Source organism: Marmota marmota, unplaced genomic scaffold (assembly GCF_001458135.2).
Source record: "Marmota marmota marmota unplaced genomic scaffold, marMar, whole genome shotgun sequence".
In the NCBI taxonomy this organism is placed as follows: Eukaryota; Metazoa; Chordata; class Mammalia; order Rodentia; family Sciuridae; genus Marmota; species Marmota marmota.
Window position 1 is genome coordinate 13,810,790 of NW_025999998.1, and position 24,650 is coordinate 13,835,439.

A 24,650-nucleotide genomic window follows, 5' to 3' on the forward strand; every position below is an offset into this window, starting at 1 on the left:
CATAATTGTGAAATCCAGGAAGTCCCCATATTTACTCTCTCCAACCACACAGAAGCTGAAATGCACAGTGAAGCACAAACTGTAAAGTGGTGGCACCTGGTTCAAATCCTGGCTTTGCCAATTATTAGCTGTGTGACCTTGGGCAAGTTATTTGACCTCTTTCTCCCTTGATTTTCTCATCTATAAGCTGAAATAAATAATATAACCACCCTTAGAGAATTCTCTTTCTTCATGTACTGGGAATTGAACCCAGGGGCACTTAACCACTGAGCTACGTTCCTAGCTCTTTTTATGTTTTGTGATGGGGTCTTGCTAAGTTGCTTAGGGCCTTGCTAAATTGCTGAGGCTGGCTTTAAACTTGCCATTTTCTTGCCTCAGCTTCCGGAGCTGCTGGGATCACATTTAGGAGCCACCATGCCAGGCCTCAGAGAATCCTTGAAGCATTAAATATACTAAATAACTTCAAGTATTTGGAATAGTGTCTGACACATAGTAAGCAGCATATGCAAGCTAAAATTATTATTTTTAGAATTATTGTTTGGAAATAATTAGATCATAGTATTCTTTTCAAAAATGTATAATATGTGTTGCCTAAGTCATTTCTACAGATTCAGTATAATATCAATTTTCTCCCCTTGGTGATAAAAGTCAGAAATGATGGTGAAATGCCAAGAAGCTAATGGTCAGTGCCAGGAAAAAAAAAAAAAATCAAAATCTTCTTTCCAGATGGTTGAACACCAAACCTTTAGCTCAACCTGCATCACTAAACCTTTAGCTCAACCTGCATCAGGCCTCTCTTCAAACAAGTAGAAAAAAAGAAGTAAGAAACTTCCTGCTTCAAGTCATGGTAAGAAATAAGTCAACAGACTCAGTAAGGTGGAATTATACAGCTTTGCTTTGAATGGCAATGGAGAAAAAAAAAAAAAATCAGAAAAACTTTCAGGACTTTCCAAGAAGGGGGGAAAAAAAATACAGGTAGTTTCAAATATTTAGTGCTCTGACATAAACCACGTTGGTACATAAAGTTAGATCCTAAGCTTCTGTTCAATCTCATTGCAAAGCTCTCATGTCACCAGACAAGTTCAGTTCCAATAAAAGCACAAGAATGAGACGATTCCAAATATTTGCAGTCTGTTAACTCTAGCATACTTCTTTAGAGCTTGTCTTATTAATAAAAATAATAATAACAATGTGATTCCAGGAATCACCACCATACTTTCATCCTATTGGTTTAAAAAAAAAAAAACCTTAAAAACAAATATATACGTGTCATCAGATAATAACATGGTTGAGAATACCCACGCTGAATTCTGAACGATAATATCCCCTCCTCGCACCCATGCTCCATAATCATTGTTTTTAAAAGCAATAAGTCTGTCGATGACAGCAGCAACTCGTGGCTTTTCAGGGTCTGCATCCTGATGAGGTCGAAACCTGAGGGTTTAAACAGAGGGCAATTTTATAAAAAATAAATAAATAAAAAGGAATAAAAATTAGCTGTTTATAGTCATAAGCTGAAGTATCAAGAAGCAGGATTTAAATTTGGCCAAAACAAACATCTTAAGACACAATAATTCACATTTCAAATGTCAAAGAAAAAAAGTAACATTCATTTACACACAACTTCCCACAGAACTGCTTCTTAGCTTCTTATTTTTTTTTTAAGTCAGATTACAGAATGGACACTGCAGAACATTATAAACACAAAAATCATTTTCATTAAAAACAAATACACACACACCCACACACCCACATATACACTTAAACCAGGAAAATTAGCATGTTTTCACAGACTCTTAGGTTTCCTGTTACTGATGTAAACTAATCACATAAAGTAATCGTATATTTCAACATACACATATGTGAATTGAATTATTTGAATTGTGTACTTGTTAAATGTTTCAGATGTAGAAATAAAACTGGGTTTAGTAGTCTAAATCTAAAATAGATTGTATTTAATTGATTTACTTATAAAGCCTGAATTTTGCGTTTTCTCTTCCTTCTCTCTAAACCATTTGTGAGAACCTTAATGAAAAAGTCAGACTTGGTGTCAAAAACTAACCACTATAATGACTCAAACAAATAATCCCCTAAGTCTACTACTTCACAAAGTTAGGGGAAGAACTTTTAAAAAACAGACAGCTTTTCAAAAATCAGCTCAGCAGGTTGAGATTCTCAAACATACAGTCAGGAAATAGCTTTGCCATAATGCTACTGTCACACTGACTGGCATATAGTAGGTGCTCTCTAACTGCATGATGTGAGAAGCAGCTCTGTAGAAACAGAAGCAAGTACACATGCCCCTGGGCACACATGAGCTCAGCACTCCACTCCAAGCATCCACTCCAAGCCCATTGGCTGGAGAGCAAGCAAGGAAGATGGGCTGGAGGGCAGGCTCCTGCCAGATGAGCATGTGGGTCTTCATTCAAGGTGCAATGGGACCAATGGAAGCTTGGAATTGGGAGTGAGGTATCAGGTTTCAGCAGATTACAGGCTGCTATTTAGGAAATGAATGGCCTCCAAGGCCATTCTGGAGGCTGTATTTCAGGCAGATGCTGGAGGTTCAGACTAGGGTGGTAGCAGTGCAGACAGGGCATTCAATCCAATTATGTGACTCAGGGCCTTTACCCTAACTACCTCTGACTTAAGTGGTAAAAAGTCTGACTCTGAGTCAACACGTACTCATCTGTCATCATACTTGCTGCAAATAGCTGTGCAGATATGACACAACATTAAGCAGATAGACGAGTTCTACAAAGGAAGCTGTCTTTACAAGGTAGAAACTATTCAAAAAAAAAAAAAAAAAACTACCATAAAGAAACATCTGATTTTCTGCTCTAGCCATCTTACCTCTTCTAAACTCTCTATCCATATAATTCAGTCATTAACCACTTGCTTCAATATCCTTTATTTTAATCTTCTTTCCCCATGTGGTATATAGAAAATATGGCTAACTGTCCTGATTTTTCATCATCATCTATGTGATTCAGCACACTTCCAGCCTTAACTGTCCTCTGCTTTAACTGTACTGGGTGGTTCTAATGTTCTGTCATTTTTTAGATGGCATTTCTCAATTTCAAATCAAGTGCTTCCATGAGTTAAAATTTCCCATTTTTGGATTCTTGTAAGTTCACACACATCTTAAAGACAAGGAAAGGCTCATCTGATTAATTGTGAGTCAACTTCCTCTTTGATGAACTCAGTATCTTCTGTATCCCAAGAGCCTGGCATTTAATTTGTAGACTAGTCTACTACTCATTTATGTTTTAGCATTTTTCGTCATGTCTGGATTATATGAATACAGGTGGACACATTCTATACATTAGTCTCTGCAAAGTTAAACGTATGGAACACAGCTGCCAAATGTCTCATAACTCAACTTCTATACTAAGTTCATCCAAATGGAGTCCAGTTCCTTACCAATCTGTATAGCACTTACATACTGGTAAGAGAAATAATGGGATGCAGAAGAAAGATTATCATTTTCACATAAACAAATCTCTGATAAAAAATTTAAGCCATAATGAGTAGAATTTTATTGTCAAATCTAGTTAAAATATCAATGGATTCTTAAATATGTTTACTCATCTATTCACACTTGTATTTGTACATATATTAATTATATGTATATGTGTATATATACCACATATATATACACACACAGCAATATTATTTAAATTATATAAATGATTTTTGAAGGAAAGGCGCCAACTGTGCTGTATTTAAAGAGTTACCTGGAGGCACTAAGTTAGCAATGTACATATTACTAGTTCTACAAATTATACTAGTCCTACAAATTATAATAAACCCTTAAAAAGCAGGAGAGACCTTCTAACATAGATTTCTTCATCTGCTAATATTCTTTTGGTGGTTCATAATTTGTTCTCATCTTTATGCTCCTTTTTATTAATTTTATCTTCCCTATCTATCCATTTCATGTGTCGATTAACTATGAACTATACAGTATCTTGTGTTTTACTTAAATAGTGCCCATCATTTCTGGGCTTTCCGATGCTATCTGATCATAGCTCTAAAATATTACATTGCTCAAATTGACCTATGAGGCATCCTGATGAGTAATTTACAAATTACTTTCCCCAGTTTCTCCTGACCTCATGCCCTAGTGATATATTATCGCAAGGATTCTGCTTCACACGTAGATTCATTAACCAACAGTATGGTTCCTCCTTTATTCCCTTAAGAACAAATGGGCCTGGCATTCCTCTCTTAAATTTCTATTAAAAGAGCCCATTAAATCTAGCACCTGTTCAACTCCATAAACTGGTGAATCAACCTGAAGTATAGAAAAATAATATTTATACCATGTCTACCAAATATGACCGTAAGTTGCCATCTTTCCCAGAAAACTTTATGTCCATCTGAGACCCTTTATTTATTTTGGCTCACATACAGGTTGTAACAGAACTCTGCTGAAATGCTGATCCATATCCCAACCACATTCTGTGGTTATGTAGGAAACAACACAGAGCCTGGCTAGGATGTGGATCTGAGGCCACAAACAACTGAACCAGAATCAGCTTGATCATCAAATCAGGGATCTTTCCCTTTGAAATCGATTCAATGCAATGTTCCATTTTGACCACTAAACATAAACTCTATATGTTTTGGTTTTTCAGGATTAAAGTGAAACATCTTAGTTTAACATTTTTCAATGAGTCACACTTTTCTCCAAATATAAGAACTTTTCAACATCTCTTTCTTCTTTCTCTTTCTGTAACTCGCTCTAACATCAATTTATCACAATGAAAAAGGAGAAAAGCACCAATTTGTTGGCATTTCCGTAAGATAAATGTCCACACTCAGGACCTGGGACAGCAGAGAAGTGTTTTTCCAAAACCCTCTGTAAACTTTCAAAACGTTATCCCAAATGTGTTGCCAGAGAAAAGAGCACAATGTGCTCCACTCGGAAAGTTCTGCTTTGGCAAGATAAGGCTTGAGTGTGAGTTAAAAGAGCCAGCTCTACCTTGCACTGTTATCCAAACAGAGGTATTCCCTCGGGTCAGCGGCACTGGAGTTGGTTGTTTTGACACCCTTGTCAATAAATAAGCCAGCCTGAAATACATAATAATAGACTAAAATAAATATGCATCCCAAGTTACACCTACATATATTACATGTAAATAAGTTCTAGTTTATCACTTCTACCCAGAATGCATGTGGGGGGAATGGGATAAACAGCAGAGCAAAGGCATGAAAAACAATGACATTCCTGGATATTTTTATGATTTTACTCATTCAATCATTCAACAAATATTTACTTAGTGCCTACTCTGCGGGAGGCACCAAGCGTTATACATTAGCTAACAAGTAAAATATGACGTGCAGTTACTGAAGCAGAAACTATCAGGATGACCTGAAATTAAGTAAATAATTACAATCCAACACAAGAAGCTTATGGCAAAAAACAAAACAGAGGAAGACTGAGAAAGGCAGCAGAGAAAGGCTCCTAGATGCGGCCTTTTTCATGGGTGGGTCACCACTGAGGGAATGTTTCCTCCTTAACAGAAATGACCGCGTAAAGCTGAAACCTTCAGGATGGGAAAGAACAACCATGCGTGGCAGGGGAAGGCGGGGAGCAGCTGAAGATCCTAGAGGTAAAAACTCAGGGCATAGTTTGTACAAAAGTCTCGAGATGAGAGAAAGCATGGAACAGTTGAGGGGAGGGGGGGGGTGGAATTCTGGATGGACTGATAAGAATACACCACATCACGGGCTGGGGTTGTGGCTCGGTGGCAGAGTACTTGCCTCACACATATGAGGCACTGGGTTCGATCCTCAGCCCCACATAAAAGTAAATAAATAAAATAAAGGTATTGTGTCCATCCACAATTAAAGAAATATTTTAAAGTATATACACACCAGATCATACAAAGGTGATATGCTGCAGGAATCAAGAATTCAAAAACTATCGCAACCAAGGATAGCTTAAGAAACAAAACAAGCAGTGTAGCTGCAAGATGAAAAGGAGGAAAAGAGAGAGACAAGAAATGAAGTAGAAGATGACTTCAGTCCTCCAGAAGAGAAATAAAGATGACCTAGACTCGTGGCAGGAGGAACAGGAAATCAGACAGACTTGAGAACTCGTTTATTAGGTAGAACAGGGTTGATTTAGTAGTTGATAAGATGTCTGGATGGAAGGAAAGGCAGCCAGAGTGGCTCATGTTTTTTGGTTTGGGCAACAAGGAGACTAGTGGTTTCACTCCGTGAAACAGACATTCAGGAATAAGTTAGGGCCTAGAAATAAGGATTTTAATTTTGAACATGTTTTTTAACATGTCCATGAGACACTGAAATGGACCTCAGCAGGCAGGAACATAAACATGGCCAACTTGGACTAGATAGAGATTCGAGAGGCATCAGCAACCAAAGTCATAGGGGTTGGTGTGTGTGTTTCAATGATGGCAGGTTTCTTTTCGTGGACTCCAAGGGTTCGGTTGCCTTTAGCTATAAGTATTATCCACTAACATAGTCCCAAATTAACAAACTAAAACCTAATTATCCACTCATATTATTTACATTTACTATTACTATAATTAACAAGAGATTACTACCTCATGGCATATGACATTAACAATTTAATTAGAATCAGGTGGTTTATGTACCATTTACAGTTATTAAAAATTGAGGATTTTCACTTTGAGATGTTACTTTCAAAAATTATTAGGCATTAACTCACAAAAATCATAGCAAAGCTATCTCCTCTCCAAAGTATTCACCAAGTGATTCTAAGCTCTTCAAATCTTAACCTATGTTTTTAAAGAATCTGAGTATCATTCACAGAAAGAATTTATTGAACCAGGCGCAGTGGTACACACCTGAGTCAGTGACTCAGGAGGTTGAAGCATGAGGATTGCCACGTTTGAAGCCATCCCCAGCAACTTAGTGAGGCCCTATCTCAAAATAAAAAATAAAAAGGGCTGGGGATGTATGCTAACACCTCTGTGTTCAATCCCCAGTACCAAAAAGTTTATTGAACTTTGATATGAGTCACATGGAAGTAAAGGATTTAGTCATTTATATATATGAAATTATTTAAATACTTTTCAAACACAAAAAGAAACAAATGCATTGATCTCCAGGGCACTGGGGAAGGGGGCAGTGCTAAACACCAAGGAAACTGAAGCTTCTGAATCACCTGTAGGTTACTTGATCTGCAGCATTGTAAAGTAGGTCAAATATTCTTAAACAATATTTCACTATTTATATAATCAGTATTAAATGCCCAGGAGAATGTTTGACCAGACCTGTGATGGACAGAAGGAAGTATGCAAGCTTCCTAATCCCCATAAGTACTTCATCCAACGTGCACATTCCAACCCATAGATGTTGAAGATTAGAAAGAAGGTGAAAGAGAAGGAGGGAAAGGAGAAGACGATGAAGACACAGGGATCAAGTCCATGGCATAAGTAAACAAACTGTGTGTGGGTGTGTGTGTGTGTTGTGCGTGTGTGTGTGTGTGTGTTGTGCACACCTGTGTATGTACAAACAGAGTGCTGAGAGTGGAAAGGTTAAATGTCTTTTTGATCCCAAATTACTTTCTCCAATGACAAGTTTTACCCAAAACTGACATTTTCTTTGTAATCTCTCTGATTTGAAGATGTCTCCCAAGACACAGGTGTTGGAAACTTAAATCTCATTGCAACAGTGCTGGGAGGTGGGGCCCAGGGGTATGGGCTAGGTCAGGAGGCTCAAGAATTGACTCATACTCATAAAAGAGCTTGAGGATGTGAATTCAAACTCTTGCTCCTCTTCGCCCTCTCTTGGCCTTTGTACCACAGATAATGAAGCAAGAAGGCACTCATCAGATACAGAACCCCTCCATCTTGGATTTCCCAGCCACCAGAACCATGAGCCAAATAAATATGTGTTCATTATAAATTACCCAGTTGGTGCTATATTGTTACATTCTGTTACAGCAGCACAAGAAGGATTAAAACATAATCACAAGAGTTCACCTTTTACCCTGTAAATCATATGTACTGATAGTTAAAATTTAAGAACCTACCTTAAAACTTGAATGGACCCTGTTGTTATAAAATATACCCAGTGGAGTGAGTTCTGGTTTCTCTAAGAACTGCAATCCACTGGACTCCCCAGTAGGTTCTTTGTGGAATAAATACCATATTCCAGCATCCTATAAATGAAAGAGCATGATCATTAAAGCCTTATATTATAAAGACACTCTATGAATCACCCTCATACCTTAACTGCTTTGCCAGCAACATTAAATCTTTGTAACACAAATTTTTCATTGTTTTTGGTCCAGAATTGACTACAAAAAGCTGTGCACACATCTAGCAGCCTCAAAGCATTATATGAGGCATATTTTTAAATCAAATTTAAAGAAATAATTGACTGATGCTAAAATTTCCTTTCAAAACAACTTTTTCTTATTATCTACTTTACAACATTATGCAGATTTAGAATCAAATAAGCCTTCCATGTGACCAGGACAGCACAGCCTTTAAGCAATGTGGTTTTGTTCTGTTTACCTCCAAACCTGATCAATAGATGAGTCATGCCTATTAAACAACTGTCCACTAGCATGTAGAGCTCACTGACTTCTTTCAAATAACTCCAATGCCCTTCCTGTCCTGAGGCAAATTCATGCCAAAGGGAAAATAAAAACCACCACATGCATGAATCGGGATGCTGTCTCCGTCTGGAGCCTGTCTGTTCAATTTCAACATTGCTGCCCATAACAGGAGAACAGTTTAAAAATTTTTGACAAAATGAGACATGAAAATGGAAAATAATGTTCTTAATGCCTGTAAAAATTTTTTATATTATGATTGAAAATTGGCCCAATGTGAAGGACAAAACTTCACATTTTGGAACGTTGATTAAACAGGTTGTTCAAACATAAACATACAGTATACAAGGATTAATATTAATTCAAATTCAGTACACATTTGCTTAATGTACACTACGTGCCAGGTGTACAAAAAAAGACTATTCTCAAATAATTCAGTCTTATGAGAAATACAGAAATAACTAAAATATATGTAGTAAGTACTATATTAGTTGCCAAATCCTCTAGGAACATAAAGGAGAGATGAATTATAGAAAGCATATGTACAAAATGAATGTAATATTTAATTTTTCCACGATAAACGTTTACAAATGGGTTTTAATAAAATAAACTACTCTGAAAAAAATGTTTGTCTCTTCAACTCTTTTGGAAACAAAACAGACAACTCAACAGCAGACTCGAAGTGCTGGCGAGAAGTCCAGTAACATACCCCTATGAGCTGAGGACCAAGTGGACCCTCCCAGAATGCAATGGGGTTGAAGGGTAGCATCTGTTTGCTGTTAAACTCTGTGGTGTCAAAACAGGTACAGGAAGCATTGTAAAAGGCAATGGAAAGATACAATGAAGAAACAGTTTGGTTTCCTTTGGGTGGAAAACTCTGCCAAACACTAGTTTTACTGGAGAAGACTTTTTTTTAGAAAGAAAGAAATCCACGAAATGAAACAGAACATACACAGGATGCTTTCATTATTCTTATCGGGGCCCTGGAAGGGCATCTGGTAATCTCACCTCACATTTTCATGGAGGAATTGAAAATTGCTTCATTCTTCAACCCTTGACGTCTGGAAAGAGCTAAAAGAAGCTCTGCTCTGGCTGCTGCCATGCAAGGCAGCATAGATCAGAAGATGGTGCCCGGCAAGACTGCAACCTACTCTGAGCCATCCCTTTCCAATTAGACACTCTCGGCACACACCTCGCACAAGCTCAACAAATATTTGATGGAAAAATGAATGAATAAAAGCCTGAAATGATCAAATGCCCATGTCTTTGCCCTGTCAAATAAAAATCTTCAAATGACAGGGACCTCCAGTCTACGTTTTATGCTTTAAAGAAAAAGCACAGATATGAGTTCAACTGTCACCTAGTGACACTCATATTCTTATCTAAAAGAAATACCTCCTTCAACTAATCTTTTACTTAATCCTTAGAAATGACGTGGGTATTCCTTTCCTTTTTAAGTTTTTAAATAGTCATGATGTAGCAACACAAATATTTAGGTATTACTGCAATGCTGATATTTCTCTACTGTAATTTTCAGCACAGTTACAGTCTTAACAATATTCGTTCATATTTTACATTAGTAGTTTTAAATCACACTCACTTGTAAGTGTAAATTTCTCCAGGTTTATCAAGGGAACATTTCTACCATTTAAAAAATATTCTATTTATTTATTTTCTTAAACCTTATTCATGTGTGTGTGTGTGTGTGTTTGTGTTTGTGTGTGTGTGTCTTAAACAACTCAGTCGATTCATGGCACATCACTTGAGTTTTTAGCTACATTATCAAGGACATAAAATACCTAAAAGCTCACAATCCCTGCATTTAATAAAAGGAAGTGCTACTCAATCAGAGTGACAATTGGGACAGTATTCAAGACTAATCCACTCCCATAACAAAAAGCTGAGGCTTTCTTTGCTCATCAACACTAGAAATTGAAATGATCAGTTTCTTGACAACGTAGGACTTAAACATGAGAATCCAGAAAGACCACACATAACATACTACAAATGCACTCTGGAGATGATCTAACCCTGGAGATCAGCTCACCTCATTTCCCCTTAATAAACTATGGAAATGAACTGTCATAAATGATTTAGAAAAACCACCTCAGATGTCTCCTGCTCTCAACCAGACAAGCAGTATCAGAAACGAGGTTCATGCTTGGGTTCCACAGGCACGCAAGACATCACACCCTTATAAACCAGAGCATTTATAAACATGAATAATACAAAAAATAATCTGAAAACACTTCAGTATTATTTACCTGGGAACCTGCAGCTGCATTATCAATTAGATGATTGTTGGGATGAGCGATCCAGAAAGTTGAAACAGCCCTGCAAGGCATTTTTGAAGGTGATTTAAACATTCTTCATGAAAAAGCATGCCCATTAACAACTTCCTCTAAAAAGCCTTCCCCAAAAGTCACAGGCCTTGCCCATCAAACAGGAGTTTTCCTCTCTATCAATTACTCACATACAGTCAGTGGCGGGGACAGGGATGTAATTTCCAAATACTTTATCTCGAATGGTGATGCACATGGAGTTGTTCCTATCAGTGGGGAGGAGAGTGCCTGGCTTGGTAAGGAGTCCCAGATTGTGAAACAAAGTATTTCTCTGCTCAATACCATCTTCCAAAAAGAAACAATGACCTAGTGTGTCGAATCCAATGGTGTCCTTTATCTGCAGAAATACAAGTATATAATGTCATTAGTAACAAGATGGACTGGGATTTAAGTGACAAGTGTGGCTCAGCACAGCACACAGTACAAATGCAAAAAGAAGCTTTTGATCTTAGCAGAAGGGGCAAAGTCAAATTTTATTTCTCGCCGAAGAAGATAATTTGGATGATAAAAAATGTAGGCTTCCTTCAAACAGAAAAATAGCAGAATTCTCAGTAACAGCAGTTTAGAGTAAGGTATGGAGAGAAATAGTTTACTTAAGCAAAACTGAGAAGTCGTGGGAATTAAGGAGAGTCAACCTTTCAATGACAGATAATATCAACGTAATGGAAGCTACTCACCAGTAAGCCATTGGTCCCATGCACAGTGATGCATCTGGAGAAGCTGTGATGAATAGACAGTCCATCCACAAATGTTGTGTGTCTGTACCCGCCTTTATAATCCACGTCCCCACACAGATGAAAATGAATAGGGTACCGCCCCAGCTGCTGCTGACCCATGTGCTTCAATTCCACATAGGAGAGATGGACTGCAGTAAAATTTTTCCTTATCTATAAAACAAGGTAACCAAAAGCAAACTGATACTTCAGAGAAGAGGAAAGAAGCAAAAACTATTGTTTAAATACCAAACATCTGAAGGATACTACATGTTCAAACATTTCTTTTGCACCCTGTTTTCCCAGATCCCTAATTAATAATTTAGGAGATGCTTCATTATATAAGTGAATGCTTTAAAATGCTATAAAAATAGCTTTCAATTAGGAATAAAGGCAACTGTAACCAGGAAAGCTGCCAACAATGATTTCTGTATGTTTTGACTTGTTCAAATGCAAGTGCTCCCTGACAACTTTGGATGGGGTTATGTCCAGATAAAACCATTTATTAAACTGAAAATACTGTAAGTCAAAAATTCGTTTAGGGGGCTGCAGTTGTAACTCAGTAGTAGAATGCAGGCCTAGCACATGTGAGGCACTGGGTTTGGTAAAGATATAAAAGATGAAAAAAAAATTTGTTTAGTACCCAACCTACAAAACATCCTAGCTTAGCAACAAAGCTAAGTATGGATTCTTTCCCCTCGTGGTCTTGTGGCTGACTGGGAACTGCAGCTCACTGCCACTGCCCAGAATCTCTAGAGTACAGAACTGCACAGCTCTCTTCACAGAAAAGATCAAAATTCAAAATTTTAAGTAAGGTGTCTACCAAATGCATAACACTCTTGCACCATTGTAAAAATTGAAAAATTGTTGAGTCAGGGACTATCTAGACTTTGGTCATTCCTAATCTCATTCTTTTATTTCTATAACCTCTGCCAGAGTCTAATAGTTATATATTTCTAAGTTCTCCCCAATATTTTAGTTACCACAGAATATTGTTTGCTCAGGTTCTTTTTAAAAAATTCTTCTGTGATCTGAAGTTGGAGCAATATTTTTAAGCACTAGATTTTCAATGATATAACTAAGAACATAGGAATAACGCTGATCAACATTTCCAAAGTCAGTGAAACAGGAATGCTGCAAACACCCACAGCCTAGTCAGTGAAGAAAGTGATTTGGAACACATGTTGCCAGAAATCCAACAGAATACAGAATACTGCCTCCTGTGTACTAAGTACTCAACATTCTTACAGAATAAAAATCCGCATTAAAAATATATACAGAAATAAGCAAATATACTACTTCTCACTCTTTAGTAATATCATATTTTTTAAAGAACCAATTGATTCAGAAATTGTATGCACTAACAACAAGATTACTCATTCTTTTGTCTCTGTATATTTGGGTTTTTCAAAATATATTGATTTAATAAATTCTTAAAGGAACGTTCTAAAACGATTGAGCTATAGGCCCAGGTCAGCTAAATAAAGAAGCAATTATTTTGTTTTGTTTTTAAAAATATCCTCATTTATTTAAAAGATAAATAAAATATGATTTCTTTTTATTATCCATATATCTCAACCACTTGAAGGTTTCTTCAAATATGTACTCAGCAACTAGGATTTTCAAAGAAATTGTCAAATCCTTTTGCTCACCATGATGTGTCCCCCAAAGGTATCATAATCAAAGAATTGGCACTGATTTTCTGCATAGCATGAGTCCTCCATTTCTCCATGGATCACAATATTCCGGGTGAGAATTCCAACCTCAGCTCTCATGTCTACACCATCTATGATCTCTCCCATGTGCAGGAACTGAGGGGTTTCTGGTCATTGTGAGCAAAGGAAAAAGAATATTCCAACAAAGAAAATATGGAACTTAGTTCAAAACTACATTCCTCTCCATTCCATAACCCCAAAACACGATCAATAGCTTGTCATCTTTCATTCTCCAAACTTCCAAATCACAGCATCCCAGGAAGAGCAATTTCAAAGATTATCTGGTCCAACCACCCACCCGAAGCCTAAATCCTCATTACCAGTTGTCCTCCCAACTCTCAAACACAGGCAGGAACAGAGAGCTTGCTGAAGTAGCCCAATTCTCCTGTAAACAGCATTAAGGACCTGGAATCTGCTTAATAATCTAGTCTTTCCCTCTAGCTCCTGTCCTTGTTCTAGCCTAGGACATATCAAGAACCAAATGCAGTGAATCTATTTAAAAAAAAAAAGAAGAAGAAGAAGAAGATGATGATGAAGTAGTTAAAATCAGGGCGTCAAGTTGTTTATGCTCCTACTTCAAAAGTAATCTGCAGTTGGACATTAGCCATACAAAAATTACCATCTTTTCTTTCCCACTCTTGTTTTAGTATTAGTACACATTCTTTTAAATGGCTACCTTTACTGGAAGTTCAGAAGTAATTTCATAATCAGTTTTTTTCTCTGATGCTCTTAGATAAACTCAGGAAGGAAAAATACAAATAAATCATCAAGTTGAGTTTACAGAGATCAAAATCATGTAGATTTGTCATCAGGAATGGGAATTTCCAAAAAATTTTTAATGCCAGATGGTATCATTCTGGGGGATTTTTTTTAATTGCTTTTATTTGGGGTTTTAGTTTTTTTTATTTGTTTGCTTTGCCTCTGCCCTGTATTATCAAGAGAAGGAAAAGTATAACACTGAATGAAGCGCAGAGAAAAAAAGCTGAGTAAGCCAATCATCCTATTTTAGTAGAAAATGTTCCTTTAAATCTCAAATCTCTGAATGATCTATTACACTAAATTACTGGAAAAAGCTCTGAATGATCTATTACACTTATTGAAGTTACTGTAAACTCTTTTGTTTTATACCATCATTATACTACCTTGAGTACAAAAACAAGGAAAACAATAAGTAGAATGTGCAATGAATCTCATATATGAACCTACAGGGGGCTTTGCAGAGTATCAGGCTCACAAGAAGTACCTGGTGTCAGCCATTCTTTCTATACTCAGCTTACAATGAGAAACCCTTTATATATTGCTCTCCTTCAAAAAACTGTATTATTCAAAATTATGACAGGAAAGACGGTTATAAAAATATCTACTAGATTCCATTTTAAAAATTAGATTTATTTTTGTCAAGCAAAAATCAAAAATCATAATTTTTTTTGTTAAGAAAACATTTCTATTAAAAATGGATTTGGTTAATAGTTGGGTTTGTTACTATGCAATAATGGGAAATTAATAAAAAAGAAACTAAAAAGGACTTGGAAAATCCATTCATCTGGTTCACATCTTTTTTGGTACTAGGGATTAAACCCAGGGGTGCTTTACCACTGAGCTGCATCCCCAGTTTTTTTAATTTATTTTTTATTTTTATTTCTTTGAGACACAGACTTGCTAAATTGCTGAGGCTGGCCTCAAACTTCTGCCTCCAGCCTCAGACTCCCAAGTAGTTGGGATTATAGGTAGGTGCTCAGGTAGTCCACATCTTTTTTATTTTTTACCAAGAAACCTACGCACAGAAACACTAATTTGCCTGCTACACATCATTAATAGCAAGAATGTTGTGTATTAAGTATTTCTAATTCCCTCTGGAAGCTAATGTTCAATGTCCTACACTGTTAAGATCTTTTATTATTATTATTATTTTTTTTTAAGGTGGAGGGTATCAGGGATTGAACTCAGTGGCACTCAATCATGGAACCACATCCCCAACCCTATTTTGTATTTTATTTAGAGACAGGGTCCCAATGAGTTGCTCAGCACCTCACTTTTGCTGAGGCTGGCTTTGAACTTGCAATCCTCCTGCCTTGGCCTCCTAAGCCGCTGGGATTCAGGCATGCACCATGGCACCTAGCCAAGATCTTTAATATTGATGATGATGATCATCATCATCATCATCATGGTAAGGAATGGGTAGAAAAATGATTCCAAGAATCAACTCCCTAAGAAAGAGTGTTTCCCATGAAATACTCTTAATAGTCTGATACCTTTAACTTTGACCTGAAAACGGTTACACTCGGGACAGGGGAGAAGAGTGAACTCCTCAGCTTGGTACATGGAATAGTCTGTGCTTGCAACCACAATCTGGTCTCCAGGCTTCCAGCTACTAACATCATCCAGCAGGTGAAGCTTCACTCCATCCACAGGCTCCACCCGGAATCCTGAAAGAGAAACACCTAAACAAAAAAACAAAAACAAAAAAGTGATGTATTAACAGGATTGTATTTTTCTAAAATCAACCTTCTCCCTGATTCACAAATCAAAAGTTAAGATAAAAGGAATTTAGGAAATATTTACCAGTGCTATGCACATGCCAGTCACTCTGCATGTATGAATGATAAAAATATGGAAATATATGTCCTAGCTCTCTAGGAAACAGATCTTGATGCACCACCAGCCATGATACAAAAACATCACATTTGTAAACTATGCTTTAAAATGTTGACGACTCTCAATCCCCAAATCCCTTGCTGTATTTCAACTCAGTGTTACAATTGTAACACTGCCCCAAACAATCTTTTTGTTTAAGCATTCTTATTTTTTATTTTTACTTTTATTTACTTATTTTTATGTGGTACTGAGAATTGAACCCAGTGCCTCACACGTGCTAGGCAAGTGCTCTACCACAGCCCCAGCCCCAGCCCCACCAAAACAAACTTAATATGTAATAAACACTTCATCCTTTACCTGGACTGACCCCCAACTCTTGCTGTTCACCATTTTGGGGGAGGGTGGGTACTAGGGATTGAACCTAGGGGTGCTCTACCACTGAGCTACATCCCCAGGTCTTTTTATATTTCATTTTGAGACAGGGTCTCACTAAATTGCTAAGGCTGGCCTCGAACTTGCAATTATCCTGCCTCAGTTTCTGCAATCATTGGGATTAAAGGTATTCACCACTGAGCCTTTCACTGTTCCACCTTTTTATAAACTTTAGGTGCATCAGTGAAAGCTGCTACATGCTTCCGTTGATGTACTCACTACCCTATGTTCTTCAGAGTATAGCTCCACAGATGTCTGCTGAGTGAACATGTATGACTAGCTTGATCTATAATGTGAACCAAGGGCACATGACGGTACTGCATTCCTGGGATGATGTAAATTATATAACCTAGTAACTACTAATGACTGATCTTTCCTAATATCTCCTTTGAAATTCAAAGCTGGTTCCCCATTAGGCATAGGTGAACTGAAAAGATTATCAACTTCTCCATCACTTATCCTTCTTCGAAATGCAACCCAGGGTTGCATTTCCTGCTTCTACAACATCCATGATGGAATCTGTCATGAGCCAAAAGCTGATCTCATGGAAATGTGTCTGGAATAGAAGGCAGTTACTTCATAACATCAATGGAGAAAGAGAAATAGCCCATTTTAAGACATCTGTAATAAACATCTGTACTTCTCTCTCATTCTAACAACATACTACTCTGGGGCTACTTTAGGATGCTGACTCTACAGGGCAATGACGAGAGCCAAAGAACACACTTACTTAAGCCAGAGAAATCAAAAGGAAGGAAATTCAAGCAAGGAAGAAGGAATAATATACAGTCTTACAGCCTTGAGCCAACTATCCAGATAAAACCTAACCTGGGAAAATTTTGGATTCTGTCCTTTTACACTTTGAGCTGTCCTGTTTCTGTGTGTCATAAAAATACCTCATAAACTTCAGATGCTATTTGATATAATTCTTTCATCCATATACTGAAGCCTATAATAGCATTTTATCCAAAAAGTAATATAAATAATAATAACTCTAGTAATTATAATAATAACTTAAAAATTTCACATGCATAATCACCTTTCATCCAAACTGTGAGAGACAGAAATTATATTCACTAGAGAAAAAAAAAACAAGATCTAGGAGCTTGGATAATGGCTAAAAAATATAGCTTAAAAAACCCCAGAACTGAAAACTAATCTATTTCCAGAATTCAATTTCTTTATTTTTTATTTTGAAACAGGTTCTCACTAGATTGCTGAAGCTGGACTCAAATTTGTGATCCTCCTTCCTCAGGCTGCCGAGTTACTGGGATTTCAGGCATGCGCTGCCTCAGGCATAATCCAATTTTTTTTTTTTCAGAGAGAGAGAGAGATTTTTTAATATTTATTTTTTAGTTTTCGGCGGTCACAACATCTTTATTTTATTTTTTTTTATGTGGTGTATGAGGATCGAACCCAGCACCCCGCGCATGCCAGGGGAGCGCGCTACCGCTTGAGCCACATCCCCAGCCCCATAATCTAATTTTTTTTTTAACCTGTATATTACTCTCTCTTTCCAAGAATAAAAACGGGAAAATTGAGAACAAAAATAATTAAAAGCTCCACAGCATCAACAACAATCATTTCCCAAATTTTCAGTTTTAATAAAAGAAAACACTCCCCCTATAAAAAGGGCAGCTAGAACAGTGATGGTGACAAATGCCTATAATCCCAGCAAATCTGAAGGTTGAGGCAAGAGAATTGCAAGTTCAAAGCCATCCTCAACAACAAAGCAAGAGCCTGCATCAAAACTTTAAAAAAAAAAAAAAAAAAGGTGTTAGGGACATAGCTCAGTGGTAAAGTGCACCTGGGTTCAATCCCCAGAAAAAGAAGGGCGGGGCAACCAAGGAACATTCACTGTTTCACATGAAAATACTTTTTAAAAAGTAAGCTATAAGACAAATAAGTCTGAATTTGAAAGATGATGAGAATGTATTTGTTTTAAAAGAAAGTGAGAAGGTTAGATGGGAAGGATCGTACCATTCAGCAATTCCTCACTTTTTTCTAGCTTTAGAAGAAAATTCTACAGGTTATCTCCTATTAGCACATTGAATTGGAAGTTAAAAAGGAAATAAGTTCAGTCCCCTGCTTCCTGGGGAGATTTTCCACCTCTTCCAGAAACTAAGAGTCACTGAGAATACTGGATACAAACAATAGCCTATGATACAGAAAGAATGTTCCTTCCTCCAGAAATGTCATTACTAATGTGGAAATGAAGACATTTTCTACAAAGGAAAAGCTGACTCAAGGTCCGTCAGTAATCTTCCCTGCCTGGAACCTTCTGGAGACAGGATCACGAAATTCCACTGACAGGACCAAATACTGCTAAGAAAAGCTTTTCAACACCTATTTCGATAGAGACAACCATGGTGCGGTAGAAAGAGGAATAGTCTTAGAAGCAGAAAGCTGGGGCTTGATTCCAGCTTCCTTAGGTATTAAAAAATACCATTTTCCTCACCCCAAACCCAGAAAGTTGCTTGGAGGCAACATGTGAAAGTTCCTGTTATTTGTCAGGGATTCCATTTAATTGTTGTTTTAAAGCAAAAGAATGTCTTTAATCATAGTGATAAAAAACATCCTTATAACCCCAATCATGTTTGCATCATTGTTAACATAACTGAGTGCGACATTCACTGTGCTAAAAATAAAAACTTCACATTCTTCACCTCTGCAACCCTATGTGGTAGCTTCCATTGAAACTGAGGTTTGGGAAGTTAAAGTTACATGCCCAAGATCACATATTAAGTGAAAGAGCAAGGCTGGGAGCTCAGGCATTCTGTCAAGAGAAATCCATGTTAGTAAACACTTTGCTACATTGCTGCTCAAAACTGAGGTATGGCCCAGGTTAAATCAAAGTTTTCTGGGTAATCACACATGTGATAAGCGCCTCTTAATTTTGTTCATTTCACATTAATTCTGTTTATATTTGGTTAGAAAAGAAAGGCATTATGTTCAGTTAGAAAAGAAAGATAATAGACAAGCACAGACAAGAAGAAGCTAAGATAATCTGGCAGCAAGATGGGTTACATTTTTAAATTCTACAGTAAACATCCTTAAAAGGAAAAAAAAAAAATCAGATGCTCCCTAAACACCTGTGCTAGGCAATATTTGAATAAACTATAATCCTGAAAGATGAACTATGAAAAAATTATGTTGAAGAAAATTCAAATAAATAAAGTAACTGTTAGGAAGCAGGTTAAAGCAAAATGCAGGAAGGAAGACATAGAAGAAAAAAGATCCTAGACTATCATGTACTGAAATAATTATCTCCAAATAATAGGGCTGAAGATTCATTTTTATCTTACACTTCTCTGTGTTTTTGATTCTTAGGATAAAGTGTATTTGCCAGATCATCAGCTGGGAAAAACTGCCTAGTAAATGAGAAGTCTGTTTGCACAGCAAGTGTTCAAAGGTAATATTGGGTGGTATATCTACATAAAGAGAAGATTCAAAGTACAAATCAGGCTCACTATCATTGCACATAACCAAAGAAAGCTCACCCTATCACATTCAGATTGGTTCAGTTAGTGCCAACAGGAAACAAATTAATTTTTACTACTTAATCACACTCTATGACTCAAAAAAAAAAAAAATCAAGAACAAAGTCCAATTGGGATGTTCAAACTAGAACAGATCATTTTTCGAATCCAGGAAGAGCTCTTGAATCTAAAAGATTTTAATAGGGAAACAAATCTCAGCTTCAACTGGTAAAGAATCCAACCAGTCATGTGAATACTATTTTTTTAAAAATCTAGTCCAATACTTACCAATGTCTTACAAGAGTATAAACCACCCTTGCCTACCTTCAATCCATTCACTATAGGCTGTCACAGAGAACTTCTGACCATCCACTGTATAAAATTCTCTTTGGGCCAGAGCCTTCCCGCCACTACTATGGTTTTCATAGTTTCTCACAGATTCATTGCAAGAAGTACTTCCACCATCAATGACACCAACTAAAGCCCAAGCTTGCCTAGAAGGAAAAAGAGTGTGTCCATCTGATTATCTGTCACAGTAATGACCTAAATCTCTAACACAGATGTGATGGTTGCTTTTTAATTTTTAGATTTCTTTTTTTTTAATCTACTTATTTATTTTTTGCATTACAATTCTTAATACATCTTTATACCACAATTTATCATATCTCTGATTATATATAAGGTATGTTGACACCAAATTCACATCTTCATACATGTATTTTGTATAATGATGAGGGTCTCCTTTCACCATCCATGCTATTTCCCTTCTCCCTCTTTTTCCTTCCCACCTCTATTCCCTATCTAGAGGTAATCTTCCTCCCATGCTCTCCCTCCCAACTCCATTTTGAGTCACCTCCCTTATATCAGAGAATACATTCGGCATTTGTTTTTTTGGGATTGGCTAACTTCACTTAGCATATAGATTTCATTTTTACAGATTGCTTTTCCCATGAGGTTGTAATTCAAAACTTTGAAGTAACCACATGTTAGAAGCAAACATGCCTGATTTTCGCAAATACTTGCTTGTCTAGCTCTTTAACAGGTGGAACACTGATGACTATGGTTTCAATTAATCATGGACTTCCTTCCTCAGTACACACCCATATCACTCACATATCATTCTGGGCACAGATCCATTTACTGTCTTTCTCTTTAAATGATTACTCCCTGTTCTCTTTTAAACTATCTTCTATAATGTTCTCAAAAATCGAGATGCATCATAGAATCACATAGGGAACTTTAGAAATAATGTCAATGCTCAGACCTAATTCAGTTCTATGCAATCAAAATATCTAAAGCTTGGGACCAGCATTAGGATGTTTTTAAAGTTCCCCAGGTGACCTAAATGTGCAGGTAGACTTCAGAACCACTGTGTTACAGCATGGCCCTCAAACTTTAGTCAGCATCAAAACCATCTAGAGGGTGAGGCAGTATGCTAGATCCACCCAAGTACCCAAAGTGGAACCTGAGAATCTCCATCTTTAATACATTTCCCAAAGATGCTAATGCTGCTGGGTCAGGAGACCGAACTTTGAGAACCCCTGACCTTGAGACCTTGCTTTTCCCATGAGGTTGTAATTCCAAACTTTGAAGTAACCAACATGTTAGAAGCAAACATGCCTGATTCACATCTTCATACATGTATATTACAGTAGGAATTCCCAATCTTGATTGCATTTCAGTTGAATATTACAGTAGGAATTCCCAATCTTGATTGCATTTCAGTTGAATATTACAGTAGGAATTCCCAATCTTGATTGCATTTCAGTTGCTTGGGGGTCCCACCTACCAGTAAGATCCTGCTCTAAGACAGGCTTTAGACATCAGGAAGTTTTAAAGTCTCCAGGTGTGCAGGCAAGTTTGAAAAACAGCTGAGTTAGACTTTCTTAACATTCTTAAGTCTCAGAATTACTATTCAACAGAGTTTTGATTTTATATACCACTGTCTATTTGTTGAAAGCAATGTATTTGAAAATGCCACTTTACTTCTGTGATATTAAATATCAAAGGGACTTGCTCAATGTGTGGTGGCTAGAATCAAAGGGGAAAAAAAACACACATACACAATAACAAAAGCAAGAAAATTTGCCTTAAGCCTCCTGATCCAAAACATGAAAAAAAATGTGAATTTCCTACTTTAGAAAAAAAAATGCCAAATATAATCTATGCCAGACAGATGGCTGGATATTCACAGACAAAAGCTAACCAAAGCATGCCTACACCCTTAGAAACCCAAAGCCACCCCTGTGTGGATTAGCTACTCTTTGGCTGACAATGCTTTGTAGCTCTTATTTGTATCCTTTGATACAGCAGAAAAGATCAAATAAAGAATGTCTCAATTTATTATCTCCTATTTGAGAGGGAAGGAGAGAAAGAATGTCAGAGGCTTCCTTTATTTACCAGAACTGCCTCAGCAACTATAAAACAATGTTCCATTCTACTGACATTATCTCCAAAACACTCCTAACTTCCCTCCTCCACTTGATGAAAATTTCAATGCACTAGAACACTATCTTCAAAGGAGTGCATGTTTGTGCACATTGGAGATAATGTCAGTGTAATGGAACGTTGGCGAAAGATCACAATTCGAAATTCCTCCATGGAGTCAGTGAAAATATTTTAAAGGGAATTTAGAAACCATTCTTGAAGGTAAAAGAACCAAAGTCAAAATAGTCACAGTTGGTGATCATAAAAATCTAGAAACAATGATGATGTTAAGAAAGAGAAGTTTAGCTGGGTGTGTGGCGGCACATGTCTGTAACCTCAGCAACTTGGGAGGCTTAGGCAGGAGGATCATTCAAGGCCAGTCTCAGCAACATAGTGAGAACAAGTCTCAAATATACAAAAATTAAAAGGTCTGGGAATGCAGCTCAGTGGTAGAGTGCCCCTGGATTCAATCCCTAGCACTGGTAGGCGGCAGGTGGAGGGGTGGGGAGGATACACATTGCAACCCCTGCCATTGCTAAACAATAAAACAAAGCATAACACAGCAAGTACTAAAGTTTAGATCATAAATGTCTTTCAAAAGTCCATGTGCTAAAGGCTCAGTCCCCAGCTGATGGTGTTACTGGTGGTGTTAGAGCCTTTAAGAGGTGAAGCCTAGTGGAAGGAAGTTAGGTCATTGGGGGCAGGCCCTTGAAGGGGATATTGGGACTCCAGCCTCCTCACTGCTTCCTGGGCCACCATGGGGTCATCAGCTTCACTCCACCACTTGCTCCCCATCATGATGTTCTGCCTTCCCACAGACCAAAACGATAGGGCTAAATGACCATGGACTGAAAACTCTGAAACTGTAAGCCCAAATAAGTGTTTCCTTTTTATAAACAGATTATCTCAGGTATTTTGCCATATCAATGGAAAACTGACTAACACAGTAGATGTCTAACTTTGAAAAGACCATGTTTCTACTCCTGGGTCTATAAATTACAGAAATATCTGCACATGTACATCAAGAGGTGGTGAAGGAACATTTACAAAGGGATTTCTTATAACAGGTCCACCAGTAACTAAATGGTAGTAAATTCCTACAACAGAAAATAAAAGCACAACATGTATGACATTCAATAACATAATGCTGAGCAAAAAAGGCAGACAAAAAATCTATTGTCTGCTTCCATTTATATGAAGCTCAAACAGAGACAAATAATTGAGGAGAATGGAAACATTTGCTCTGGAGGGAGTGATTAGGGCCCAGCTGCAGGTGGATGGGCTGCTGGTAATGCTTTATTTCTTGGTCTAGGTGTTGGCAACTCAAGTGATCATTCTGTGATAAATCAGTAAAGTCTCCATTCTTTTTAACGCTTTTCTGTATGAATTATATTTAAACAACAACACAAAACCCTCTGAGGTTTTGCTCCTGGTATAGGAAGCTTTCCTCCTTCACTGTCTACACAGCACACTGCTGAAATTCCTCCAGGTCTCTTGCCTTTGGCCAGCACCAATTCCCTAGGTCAGTTTATGGGCTCTTTCTATTTGTTTCCATTATCCCCTGTAACCGCAGTGACTTACTGCATAGTTAGCATGCATGCAAGCCTTGGTTTACTCACTAGATTAAAGACAGACTCTAAGGTAGTATCCTTGTACCTAAACGTTAATGAGCATCCAGCACTTAGCATCTTCTAATCAAAGGTGAAAGAAAGGCATTTCCAAAGCATTACACACCCTTTCTCTTCACTAATTTTTGTCTTCTAGAATTTCTATACTGGGCAGGGTGGAGCACATCTATAATCCCAGCAGCTCTGGAGGCTGAGGCAGGAGGATCCTGAGTTCAAAGCCAGCCTCAGCAACTGACCAAGGTCCTAAGCAACTTAGTGTGACCCTGTCTCTAAATAATACATAAAAAAGGGCTGGGGATATGGCTCAATGGTTAGGCATTCTTGGGTTTAATCCATGGGACAAAAAAAAAAAAATAGAATTTCTATAGATAATACTCCATTCAATAACCTACCATCAAAGAGGAAAAAAAACTACTACTAGATCACTTCAGTCTCTGGGTTTTGAGGTCCTCTTACTTTTCTCATTGCAGATATTTCCCAACTTTACTAAGAACATTCAGCAGAATTAAAACTTCTGTTTTTTGAATTAAATGTTGAGCCAGCTACTTTCCCCAGACTCAGAATTGCATTAAGAAATCACGGTTAATAAGTAGATGCTACGAGAACCATAAATAGTAGAAATAAATTTGGCTGTCTAGATGACAGTAAGACTTTTTCCTTCCTCACAGATGCTAGGACTCTTAGAGACCTGAGTCAAACAAGTGGGTTCAAAGTATAAACATGCACTCAAAGTATGAAATACAGTATGCAAAGGGTTCCAAAAGA

The 24,650-nt window shown here is 37.3% G+C and overlaps 1 protein-coding gene and 2 long non-coding RNA genes across 7 annotated transcripts in view; 2 read left to right on the plus strand and 1 right to left on the minus strand.

Moving 5' to 3' along the window:
• Window positions 1–24,650, minus strand: part of Cemip2 (cell migration inducing hyaluronidase 2) — a 74,156-nt gene that overhangs the window by 26,947 nt on the left and 22,559 nt on the right. For all 5 annotated transcript variants that reach the window (XM_048806904.1, XM_048806906.1, XM_015492924.2 and 2 more), the window contains 9 exons: window positions 20,155–20,324; window positions 15,577–15,765; window positions 13,262–13,431; window positions 11,574–11,783; window positions 11,028–11,233; window positions 10,819–10,888; window positions 8,027–8,155; window positions 4,985–5,073; window positions 1,303–1,434 (listed from right to left, as the gene is read on the minus strand). In XM_048806904.1, the coding sequence (XP_048662861.1) occupies window positions 1,303–1,434; window positions 4,985–5,073; window positions 8,027–8,155; window positions 10,819–10,888; window positions 11,028–11,233; window positions 11,574–11,783; window positions 13,262–13,431; window positions 15,577–15,765; window positions 20,155–20,324 (1,365 nt within the window). The remainder of the gene's footprint in view (window positions 1–1,302; window positions 1,435–4,984; window positions 5,074–8,026; window positions 8,156–10,818; window positions 10,889–11,027; window positions 11,234–11,573; window positions 11,784–13,261; window positions 13,432–15,576; window positions 15,766–20,154; window positions 20,325–24,650) is intronic.
• LOC125617904 lies at window positions 76–23,715 on the plus strand. The gene is made up of 4 exons (XR_007349041.1): window positions 76–86; window positions 3,408–3,411; window positions 14,013–14,019; window positions 23,325–23,715. It is a non-coding gene; the product is annotated as an uncharacterized LOC125617904 (long non-coding RNA).
• LOC125617903 lies at window positions 5,222–7,900 on the plus strand. The gene is made up of 3 exons (XR_007349040.1): window positions 5,222–5,615; window positions 7,345–7,427; window positions 7,800–7,900. It is a non-coding gene; the product is annotated as an uncharacterized LOC125617903 (long non-coding RNA).